Raw genomic sequence first — 12,352 nt, forward strand, 5'->3', positions numbered from 1 at the left:
CATTGATATGCTAGGTTTATTTACTTGAAATATTGAAATATTACGACAACAAAAGGTTCCACAGTCCTATAAAACCCAAACCCTAACACTTCCCGCTCCCTCTTTCTCTCCTGCAACTGCGCCATTCTGGACATACCCTCTATAGCAGGAGAGTTGTTTCTGTTCTTGTGACTTTAAACTCTATTATTCGTCATGCCTTCACTTGCAATTGCAGAATCGTTCTTCTCCGAAGAACCAAAAGACAAGAAACAGAAGAAGAAAGAGAAGATGGCAACGAAGAACGCTACCCTCCTCGAAAACCCAAATTCCAAATCAATCGAGAAGAAAAAAAGCAAGGAGAAAACTCATAAGAAGATCAATTCAAATCCACCCGACTCCGAAGAAGAAGAATTGAACAGTGACGATTCACAACAGAGCTGGTTGGAGAAGAAGAAACACAAGAAAAAAAGCAGCGAACAGAAGGATAAAAAGAAGAAGAGAAAGGCTGTTGAAGTAGCGGATGGGGAGGAGGAGAAGAGCGAGACCAGCTCTGAACTGGTCGAACCGTTGGGTTCGAAGCCTGTGGCAGTCAATGGTTCCTCAAAGAAGAAGCCTAGACTGGTTGAGAACACCGACGATGAGGGAGGGGAGGCAGATGCTGACGGAAAAGCAAACCCTAACGCGGTTTCAAATTTCAGAATTTCCAAGGCTTTGAGGGAGCAGTTGAAGTCAAAAGGGATCGAATCCCTCTTCCCTATCCAGGCCATGACATTCGATACCATTGTTGATGGTTCTGATATGGTCGGTCGGGCTCGCACTGGTCAGGTAAGCTAATCATTTCAAACCTTTGTGCTTTTCTAGGTAGAAACTTATAAAAGGTGTTAATTTCAACTGCCTAAATAAAACCTCCCAATATTGTTACTATCTTCCCAAAACGCAATATGTCGGATGGTTGAGATCATTATATGATGACTATAAGGCTATGCGCAATCTCATTCAATTAAAAGAGACATTCCTTGGAATAATTTCTGTGAATGTGACATTTGGATTTATAATTAGTAGTTACAATTTCCTTGAGACATGAGAAAATTTGCAGCTTTCTGCATCATTTTAATACCTTAAACCGTTTTTCTTGAGCGAACTGCACTTCCAGGTTCCCAATTTTAATCCGCACGCTCATACGTGAAGCTGAATCTTGTAATAGATTAGTCCTGGCTTGATGCGATGCTCTAATTTATTATGCTATATTGATTATTCATCAATTAATCTATTCATGTTTTATTTTTGTCTTGCACTGAAGATAATAGTTTCTCTGAATTTGATTTTGGAACTATTATAGGGCAAAACCCTGGCATTTGTTCTTCCCATATTAGAGTCTTTAACAAATGGACCTACAAAAGCATCAAGGAAGACAGGATATGGAAGGGCACCGAGTGTCCTGGTTCTTCTGCCAACAAGGGAGTTGGCCAAACAGGTACCACCATTACTATGCTTGGAAGGGTTGTGATAATCTGGGAAAATGGCATATTTCTTTATGTGCTTGACCTGCCTTCTGATTTCAGGTCCATGAAGATTTCGAAGTTTATGGTGGGGCAGTGGGATTAACTTCATGCTGCTTATACGGGGGAGCTCCTTATCAATCTCAAGAGATTAAACTGAGAAGAGGGGTTGATATAGTTATTGGAACTCCTGGGCGTGTCAAGGTATTTTATTTATCTAGTGTCAAAAAGGTTTTGTTAAGGCTATTTAAGGCATAACTCACAAGCTTTTTTGTTTATTTAGTTGTCCTACATTCTAACCTCCACAAACTTATTGTGTAGGATCATATAGAGAGGGGAAATATTGACTTAACTGAATTAAAATTTCGTGTCCTTGATGAGGCTGATGAGATGCTGAGGATGGGTTTTGTTGAAGATGTTGAACTTATTCTAGGTACATTTTTTGCCATATTAACAATTGCAATTCCTATGTGGTTTTCTTCCAGCACAAGTTGTATAATGTTCTACATATTCATGATTAAAATCTAGCATGATGTGGTTTCAGTAGCAATCTAGCATGATTCTGTTTAAGTTGCTTTGCTATGGAACAAATTTCCATGTCCTTATTTTCTTTTCCTTGGGCATACGATTGTCTGGAGTCACAGATTAACTCAACTATCTTTCTCACTTTCCAAATCTCTGGCATTGACTCCTATATTCAGCATTAACTTTGTACTTAAAGCATTCATGTTCATGCATTAATGCCTATATATAAGGCTATTATTCAGATTCAAAGTTGTCTAATTGACTTCCTCAAATGCCATTAAATCCTGCTAATTACTATAACCCATGTTTTTTTGGTATAAAACTATAAGTAAGAAGATTTAAACGTTGGTCTTTAGGTTGAAAAACAACAGATCCACCACTATACCATGCTTTAATTACTTGTCAAAAGTAACTATGCCTTGTCCTTTCGAAAAGCTATCATTGAACTTCAGAAATCTGCCGCAGCACTTGCCAATGTCCTTAAATGTTAAAATGCTTTAGGAAAGCAGTGGAATGCCTTCCACTCTGATCCACACTGGACATTTTCTTCTGCCTGCAAATATCCCTTCAACCGCTGGGAACCACCAATCCAACCTCAAGTCAAACTCTCTTCTCTTCAAATTTTTTGTTTCCAAAATCCACTCTGCATACTGTCAATTTTGTAACATGAATAGAAGAAGTCCTTGTTCAACTTTCTTACTCCCATTACCTTCTTCTTCCCCCATTCCATCACTGCTCGTGCTTCTATTTTCTCCACTTCCATTTCCTTTCCCACAACTCTGCCTACCAGGCGCACATGCAGTACTCTTATTCTTTCCACCACCTTCCCTACCCTCCTAGCATCAACGACGCCTCCTTCACATCTCTGAGAGATAAGCTCCTAATCACTGCCATCTCAATACCTCATACACACTTGCTATCGTTTACTATATAAATATACAATAGTATGCTTATCTGAATCATATGCATCACAGAAATATTTATCTATTGGTTTAAATGCTTTTTGTATAATATAATTGGATGTTTTATGTGTGTTTAATCTATTTAACAGTATAAATAATAACAGACGACAAGGAGGCACTTTACAAGTTAAGAAAATATTTGAGTAATGTCATGTTTTCTTCTATGTTCTTTATATTTTCTTAAGCTAAATAAATGGTTGGGGGAAAAATAAACTGGTTCCTAGCATATTTGGTGGACCATGTGCAGCATTGGATTTTGAGGGGGTGGGAGGACTGGGGCGTTAAGTCCATATTGGCAATCTGTTTATGAGCTTCACTGCATTGGGTAAAGAAAGCTCATTATGATCTAAATTACTATCTATCTTAAAAGGCCTCAAATGAGATTATTCTTCAGAATAGAATGGATCAGTGACAAAGGGTACTGCCAAGTGGTGATTATTTGGATATTATTAGCAGAAAAAGGTCCTTGTTTCATATGACCTTTGTAAACAATGGCTCCTTTGCTTTAATGAAGAGAGGCAAAGGAAGAGGCTCTGGTTTCCCTTCTGAAAATCTTGTTAGCATAGATTCCTATCCTAGATTAGAAAACGCCTTGACTGGTTCTTTGGTTGGGGGAAGGGTATGGAGGCCAGACCTTGTTTTGTGGGCTCCAGTCGCAGGCGTTAGATAGGAATCCTGAGTATTTTCTTTGCTTTGGTCTTTTTTTTGGCCTATAAATAAAAAACTGTTTAACCAGCTTCCGTTTTGCTGTGCTGCTATTAGGAAATCCTTTTAAGAGGGGTTCTCTCTCTATATGGTTTATGAAAAATTTACTGCTCATTATTGACTAAAATATTGACTACCTTGGTGAAGCTTTGGTGTCAAATAGCTAGAAAATGGTGTGATTAATTTCATTTCAGAATGATGATATTGCATCAGTATTAGGGAACCATTGAGAAGGGTTAACCATCCCAACCTTGGACATTGCAGGGAATGTGAAGGATGCAAGCAAAGTTCAGACACTTCTTTTCAGTGCTACATTGCCTGATTGGGTGAAGCAGGTTCGTCCCTAAACCACTCTGTTAGATTTGCTTTTATGATATGTATTTGAAGTTTATATTTCCCTAAACATTCTCTAAAGAGAGGGAAAGAAAGGCTGTCTGATTCCTGTTTTATTAATTGCCAGATTGCTTCCAGATTTCTAAAGCCAGATAAGAAAACAGCAGATCTTGTTGGCAATGAAAAAATGAAGGCTAGTGCCAATGTTAGACATATAGTTCTCCCCTGTTCTGGTTCTGCCAGATCTCAGGTTATTCCAGATATTATTCGCTGTTATAGCAGGTCTGTTTATTTCTAATGTGCTGATCACAATCTTCTTTATTATTCTCTAGTATGTCTTGTAACTTGAGTTTTCTCTTATCTACTGATTCAGTGGGGGTCGCACAATTATTTTCACTGAGACAAAGGATTCTGCTTCTGAACTTGCTGGGTTACTTCCGGGAGCAAGAGCTTTGCATGGGGACATACAACAGTCCCAACGTGAGGTAAGTTACTTATCATCATCATCATCATCATCTCATCCAGGCCTTCCCCCAAGTAATAACTATATAGGGTCAGTACATGGCTCCTATTTTTCCAGTCCATTTTGTTTAATCCCATAACTATATAGGGTCAGTATATTCCTTTGCCCTTCTAGCCCCTTCAACTTGAGGTAAGTTACTTCTGATGGAAAAATATGCTGACCTTTCAATCTTCAAAATATATCCAGTTGATTCACCAAAAAATAACTTAAGGTAATCAGTATCTGTTTTTATAGAACTGTCTAGTTTCCATTCTAACATCCCATTCAGCTTTCTGATCAAAGATGTTGGACTACCCTGTTATGATTTCCTTTTTTTATTGTTCAAAAAATTATTTACTCTTGGGTTTTGATGATCTCTTGTAGGTCACACTTTCTGGTTTCAGATCTGGGAAGTTTATGATATTAGTAGCCACAAATGTTGCAGCACGTGGTTTAGATATCAATGATGTACAGTTGATCATTCAGGTTGGCATATCTTCTCTTTTCTATATTTTGTTGGATCAGTGTTTTAAAAGGCGTGGGAGGTGTACGCCTGGAGGCGTGCTTCCAGGCAAGGCGCTCCCAAAACGCCCTGAGGCGTATGTCAGAGGTGCTGACCTCTGAGGCATATGCCTCAGGTGCAAGAGGCGTACGCCTCATGCGCTTTTTTCATGAGGTGTGCGCCTTATGCACCTCATGCGCATCTTATATAAAAAGACAGAAAAAAAGAAAGAAAAAAAAGGAAAGGAATGGATAAGAAAGGGAAGGGAAAGAAAAAGAAAGAGAAGAAAAAAGACAAAATGAAAGAAAAGAAAAGGAAAGGGAAGGGAAGAAAAGATAAGGGGAAAGAAAGTGGTTTGCCCCTTTCTCCTTCGGCTGGGGGGCTTTGCCCCCCAGACCCCCCCTCCCTTTCAACAAATGTTATGCATCTTTGTTCTTAATATAAAATATTTTTATTAAAAATAAAGAAAAAATGAGATCCCCCCTTCCTCTTCATCCTCCTCCTAACCTTCCTCTTAAGGAGGCTTATGCCTCATTGTGTTTGGGAGGCTTACACCTGTTGCGTTCTGAACTATGCCTCACGCCTCTAGGTAGTGGAATGCCTTGTGTATGCCTCCGTGTTTTAAAACATTGTGTTGGATTACATTTATCTCAGTTATCTTTACTGATTATGATTTTTCCAGTGTGAGCCCCCTCGAGATGTAGAAGCATATATCCATCGATCTGGTCGCACAGGGAGAGCAGGTAATTTCCCTGTCATTTTTAATGTTCACTTTGGGTTTTGGGCTTTGGATTTTTATGAGCTGTTGACATGTTGGTCATGGACTTCTATAGGAAATACCGGGGTTGCTGTTATGCTTTATGATCCTAGGAGGTCAAACATTTCTAAGATAGAGAGAGAATCAGGGGTGAAATTTGAGCACATTTCTGCTCCCCAGCCAGCTGATGTTGCCAAGGCTGCTGGTTTAGAAGCAGCTGAAACAATTGCTCGAGTCTCGGATAGGTATTTCTTCATCTTGTATGTTATCTTCAATATGTTTTTGTTAATTCCGTCTCTACATATTGAATATCTTGTTGTATAGTGTAATTCCTGCATTCAAGTCGGCAGCAGAGGAACTTCTGAGTACATCTGGTCTCTCAGCAGCAGAATTACTTGCAAAAGCACTTGCTAAGGCAGCTGTATGTCATTGTATTTCCTCCAGTTTTCAATTATTAATTCTGTTGGTTGAGATACTGATCTGACCACTTTACACAGGGTTATACTGAAATAAAGAGTAGGTCACTTCTTACATCTATGGAGAACTATGCTACTGTACTTCTTGAGACTGGACAAACCTTCTACTCACCATCGTGAGTTTTTGAAATTTTACCCTTTAATATTCATGTTGCATTTCTTAGTTTTTACGTATTCTATTCTGATACTATTATTAGAATAAATTTCACAAACATCCATTCAGGTTTGCAAGAAATTTGAAAATCTCCCATTGTGTTTCTTATATAACTATAATTCACTGAAGAATGAGGTACTCCTTTCTTCAGGATCCATTCTTTTAGGCACAGATTTTTATCACTCTTAGCTGACAAATAACATCAATTGCCATTTAAGATGCATATCTCAAGTGCACCCTGGCAGGGGTATTTTTAAGAACACATTTGTGAAAACACATTTAATGGTCTTGTCATTCAAAAGCTTCTTAAGAGAAGATTGAGTGATGTGAACATCTATGTCATTAGAAAGGTCATTCATAGACCCTTTCAGACAGAGGCCCATAAAATTTATCCCTTGTGGATACTCAGATGATTGGTTTCACTCTTTAACTAGGACCAACCAATTAGTGGGCCATACCTGTGATAGTAGGATTTCAGGGTAATTCAATGTTTGGAACCATTGGATTGGCAATATTTTTGTGACCATTGGATTTCTTTTGACGAGTTAAACTTCACAGTATGCCAAAGTCAAGACATAAGCGATAGTTAATATCTGAGCTAATCTATCTATTGCCATATAGCTTATTTATGTTATTGCAAGAATGTGCTCAAGTATGTAAGAATGCTCAAGTATGGTGTGGTCTTAAATACTGTTGCAATTACAACTAGAGAAAAGAAACTATCCTGTGTTTCTTGTACTTACTGGCTGCTAAAAAATTGCCGAATTATGTGCTGATTCTATACCTTTTGAATTTTGTATCAGGTTTGCTTATAGTGTCTTGAGGAGGTTCTTACCTGAGGAAAAGGTTGAGACAGTGAAGGGGCTTACCCTTACAGCTGATGGGAATGGTGCAGTGTTTGATGTGCCATCTGAAGATTTGGACACATTTATTGCAGGTATATTTTCTTATTAAGATCAATGAAGAATATTTGCTAAAGTTAACCCAAAACTGTTGGTCGTTTATTTTATGTTCCTTTCATGGCAGTTAAAGTCTGGGTATTAACAGTGTTGGTTTAAGGTATTAAATTTTTGGTAAAATGGTTGAGCACTTCTAACTACAAGCATGGGTGAAATTAGCTCTTTTCTGGATTTTACCTCAGTTTGGCTCGACGATTAGAGTCTTGTCCTTGGTTTACCTTCACCATTTTATATTGGTTCCTTTTATGTGCTAGAATGCTTGATCCTTAATTATTGTTTGATAGTTGGTACCACACTTAACAGTGACGAACATATTTCTTGCAGGTCAAGAAAGTGCAGCAAATGTGAGCATTGAGGTGGTGAAAGCATTGCCACGCTTACAAGAAAGAGACCTGTCAAGAGGACGATTTGGTGGTGGTGGTGGTGGTTTCTCTGATAGGAGAAGTGGTGGTGGAAGATTTTCTGGTGGAAGAGGAGGAGTCAGCAGGGGAAATGGTAGATTTTCCAATGGTTTCAATGGTCGCAGAGGAGCTAGCAATGGAAACAAGTGGGGGAGAAGGAGCTAGGTTGGAAACCGGCAATAAGTGGGAACGTTAACAGGTGCTGTCAGAGATTTCAAAGGAACATTAGAAACTGATTTGCGTTAAGGTAGCTAGGTTACAGGAACAGGAGAGAGTAAGACCGCAATTGGAAACTGTTCATTCAGGTCAGTCGGGCCCATATTCAAGTTGAAAATCATTCTGATGAAATTTATTACAGTATAGTCTGTTCTTTAAAGTTTTGGTCGTATCCTATTTTTACCAGGATTTTTTTCCTCATCCTGGTTCTTTTCTTCCAATTCTATTAGAAGTTTGCCTTTTTTGTACTGTAGGACCAATCACCTGGTGTTCTGATTGGTTAACTCTTCAGGTACTGTAAGACTTGATTTACAAAAAAATTGTCAAGTTTGTTAAGTTCACAAAATTAGTAGTGTTGTTTGAAAAGGTAATGTCATGTCAGGGTATATAAAATCGCCACAAAAAGAGTGAAATGACTCTCCTTTGTATTGTTTACTTCTCAAGGATAGAGGGCTTAAGGGTGTCGTACCTGCACTGTCCCATGTCGAATCCGGATCACCCCGATGCGATAGTAGGAGATAATAGGATCCAATCATAAATAGGATTGGATTCGATTTGATATATAATATATATAATACATATATGTTATATATTTATTTATAAATATATTATTTATATTGTATTTTTATTTAATTTGTTATATTATTTATTTTCTATATATATATATATATGATGAAAATAATTAAAAAATATTTATATTTTTTGTTTTATTTAAATTGGTATATTTTTTTTCCTTTAACAATTTATTAATTTTTCAAGAAAACAAATCAGATTGGAACAGATCTGAATATCCGACTTACTGATTGGATTTGAATTCAGATCCAGGCCTATCAAATCTTGGATTGGATTAGATATGCAATGAACAGTATTGGATCTGATTCAGATATACCTTGATTCGTGATCTGATCTGTTTGCATCCTTGGAAAGTTGGCCGTAGGGGTGTCAATTGGACTGGATTTGGTCCAATCCTCTCCAGTGCAATGAATATTTTGGACTATTTTGGACTGGTCCAGAGATTGTTCAATCTGTTCAAATTTCTGTTAATTTAGATTGATTTTAACTCAAACCTGGTCCATTGACAATTATGTCCTTATCTTTTATCAATGGACCAGATATTGGCTCAATCCAATATAAATTCATTATGGATGGATCAGGTCCAATCCAATATGTTATATTGGTCTGTCCAGTTCGTCCAAATTCAATGTTTTATTGGTCCATCCAATCTGTCCAAATGGATTTTGATTTGGACGGAGTCCAACCCAAAACCGGTCCATTGACACCCCTATATGTGGGTTTTATGGAAAACTTATTTTCCCTGGGGATCATTTATATGAGTATGTGTACCCTATCTCCTAAATAAGTTACTAACATTTTGATGAAACAAAATTTTTAATAATGGTTTTTCATGGCTAAAATGGTTATTATCTTATTTATTTAAAAAATAAAAAATGTATAAATGTATTTACTAGGGAAGTATTTAATTATTCTTTTTAATAATGATTTTTCATAACTAAAATAATTATTATCTTGTTTACATAGTAAATAAAAGATATAAATGCATTTACTCGGACTAGGTAATTTTCTGAAAATGGAGTGTGCCAAAACTAAAGCGACACCTACTTCGTAGACAGCATAACTTCATGGTCCATCACTACATCTTTCATCATCATCATCCAGCACCATGGGTATTATCATGATGACATGATCTACTTCCCTCTGTTTCGTTCCCGTCTTGATGCATCTCCCATGGACACCATGCCTATCCATGACTGCAACTTGTATCAATTTGCAATTGGATTTGCCGAATTGAATCGAGGTTCGAATTAGGGATGAAAAATATGAAATCAAACTTTCGGTTGGGTAAAAGATGAGGTCTTGGGCAATATATGGCCCAACCCTAACTTGACCTGTCATCATATTTGTATGCATTTATATCATATGAATACTCAAGTATGTATATGTGAAACTATTCATTTGAAATGTATGCATTTATAATTTTATATACGACAATTTTAAATTACTCAAAACTAGTGAGATGTTTTCTAAAAAAACAAAACGCATAAACTTTTTAGTAGGACATAAATATAATACTCCTGAAATACCATAATTTTGTCATTTTCTATATATTGTAATAATAGTTGTGACTTAAATCTTGACTTACTAACCTTAAATCCAAGAAAAAGAATAAGATTTAGCAAAAGAAGGAAATCAGACCAACCTGAACAGCTGTAACTCAATTGGAAGACTAGGTTTGTAAATCCGATTGGATGTATATACATTTAAGGCCCCATTTGCTTTTTAGTAAGTTACTTACCCTGGTAAATGTATTTACCTAGGTAAGTGTTTCTTATCCAGAAAATATTTATCCAGGTAAGTGTATTTACCCATATTCTTCTATTTTCCATGTAAATAAGGCAAAGACCATTTTAGTCATAAAAATTCATTATTATAAGGGGTATTTTTGTCCCATTCAAGTGTTGTCAGCTTTCCCCCAAGGTGGGAAAGTTATTTACCCAGGTAAGAGATGGGTATTACTTATCCGGGTAAGTGATACCCAGGAAAATAAACTTTCCCTGGTCCCACATAAATCTGAAAAAAGAACATGAGATTCTTGGTCAATGGGAATCAAAATACCATTGATCAACTTTCCCCCCTCTCAAAATCCAGAAAAAGAATGCCTCCTAAGTTCAATTTGATAATGAAAACCTCCCAATGGAATTCCATTTGAACTCCGATTGGATGCATGAAAAATCAATCTAAGTTCAAGTTCAACCGGAAGCATCTGATTTTGGATTTGACATGAGTTTGAAAATATAATAAAAAAAAGGTAAAATATAAAATCCTCCCTTGAAGTTTCATTTTAACAAAAACCTCTGCTGTAGTTTTGAAAAATCTTGCGGTTAACTCTCTTCCATCATTGTTTGAGTTCATTATTAAGAAAAATATATTGTTGTCTCCAAAACAGAAACTTTAAAGTAATAAAATTGCCCTTATTATTTGTTAGGAAATCTTTTAATATAATCAAAATGCCAGATTTATTCTTTTAGATTTCACTCAATCATATTGAATTTATAAAACTAAATTACTTTACTCTTTAATTTGATCTAGGGATTTTTTTTTAATAAAAAACTAAAAGTTTTTTTTTGGAGTATTTTAGTTAGGGATGGTAATTTCTACCCTATTCGGTGGGTACCCACTCCCTACCTCTTCTCAATGGGGCAGGTTTTTTTTTTGCTTGAAGAACGGGTTTTGGGATTTTACAACCTATACGGGTATGAGTAAGGTATGATATTAGGCTAAACCTGACCTTCCCCAATCCGCATATTGAAAGCATATAAACTTTATGTATTAGGTCTTGAATTTAATAATATTTTGAATTTTACATGAAGGATAATTGATAGTTTATGTGATTTTACATGCCTTAATCAAATAATTGGAAATTTTGTTGTTTATTTATGTTATTTTACTTATTTATTGCTTAAATATAACAAGAAATAATAGAAAATTAGATGTGGGTTCTAAACCCAACTCACTCCTACCCTTGAATGCAGGGGAGGGTTTTGCATTTTCATGTATAGGGAAGGTTTGATTCTCAAAATCCAAGGCAATATAGGTTTTAGAGTGGGTTTGGTTTGGGAGGTGAATAGGATCTAGAATTTATAAAACTCTTTTCGAATCCGCCCCATTCTCATCCCTAATTTTAGTAAATCTCTATCTAAATTGATAGACATAAGGGTAAAATGGGTATTTTCAAAAAAAAATAATACATTAGACCAACGTTTTTTTGGAAGAATGACTATTCAGTCCACCCTAGAATTCTTAGCCCCACCCTAGAATGACTATTCATGACCATAATGCAGTTTATAGGGAGCTACTAATAGACTAGGGAGGGCTGTAATTTTAGATTTTTGCCGTGGAGTGATGTATACTTTGCAAGGATAATAATGGAAGAGGCAATTGCAGCTCTATGCATCTACATTAAAAATAGGGAAAATTCCCGATTAATACCCTGTATTTTGGGCCCAGTGCCACTTTGGTCCCCAAACTTTAAAATGCGACAATTCAATACCCAAGCTTTTAAAACGTGACATGCCGTTAACTAGTTAAGTGACATTTGAAAAAGACACAAATGCCCTTCAAGTGTTATTTAATTTTCTTTATCAACCATCTAAACGTTGACAACAAATTAACAGTCCCAAATCTTTGCCTTTTCCATTCAAGAAAGTTGGGGTCACGTTTGAGTGGGCATTCTGGTGACCCCAACTTTCTTGAATAGTAGAGGCAAAGATTTGAAACTGTTAATTTTTTGTCATTGTTTAGTTGGTTGATAAAGAAAATTAGATAACACTCAAAGGGCATTTATGTCTTTTTCAAATGCCACT

General features: G+C 36.4%; 1 protein-coding gene across 1 annotated transcript; it reads left to right on the forward strand.

Annotated features, from left to right (window-relative positions):
* The first annotated feature begins 90 nt into the window (after window positions 1–90).
* Window positions 91–8,316, forward strand: PRH75 (DEAD box RNA helicase (PRH75)). The gene is made up of 14 exons (XM_010277679.3): window positions 91–804; window positions 1,319–1,453; window positions 1,542–1,682; window positions 1,800–1,911; window positions 3,935–4,005; window positions 4,131–4,285; window positions 4,377–4,488; window positions 4,890–4,991; window positions 5,690–5,750; window positions 5,841–6,009; window positions 6,089–6,185; window positions 6,262–6,356; window positions 7,198–7,331; window positions 7,678–8,316. Exons 1-14 carry the CDS (start codon window positions 193–195, stop codon window positions 7,917–7,919), a joined length of 2,238 nt encoding a protein of 745 aa, XP_010275981.1. The 5' UTR covers window positions 91–192; the 3' UTR covers window positions 7,920–8,316.
* Window positions 8,317–12,352: the final 4,036 nt, after the last annotated feature.

The sequence above is a fragment of the Nelumbo nucifera genome, chromosome 4, assembly GCF_055504915.1.
Source record: "Nelumbo nucifera cultivar China Antique chromosome 4, China Antique-T2T, whole genome shotgun sequence".
Taxonomy (NCBI): Eukaryota; Viridiplantae; Streptophyta; class Magnoliopsida; order Proteales; family Nelumbonaceae; genus Nelumbo; species Nelumbo nucifera.

Excerpts from the sequence above, each read along its gene's own strand:
- PRH75 (XM_010277679.3), top strand. The coding sequence starts at position 193 with ATGCCTTCACTTGCAATTGCAGAATCGTTCTTCTCCGAAGAACCAAAA. Across the intron at positions 4,286-4,376 it reads ATTATTCGCTGTTATAGCAG|TGGGGGTCGCACAATTATTT; the intron begins GTCTGTTTATTT and ends CTACTGATTCAG. Across the intron at positions 6,010-6,088 it reads ATTGCTCGAGTCTCGGATAG|TGTAATTCCTGCATTCAAGT; the intron begins GTATTTCTTCAT and ends CTTGTTGTATAG.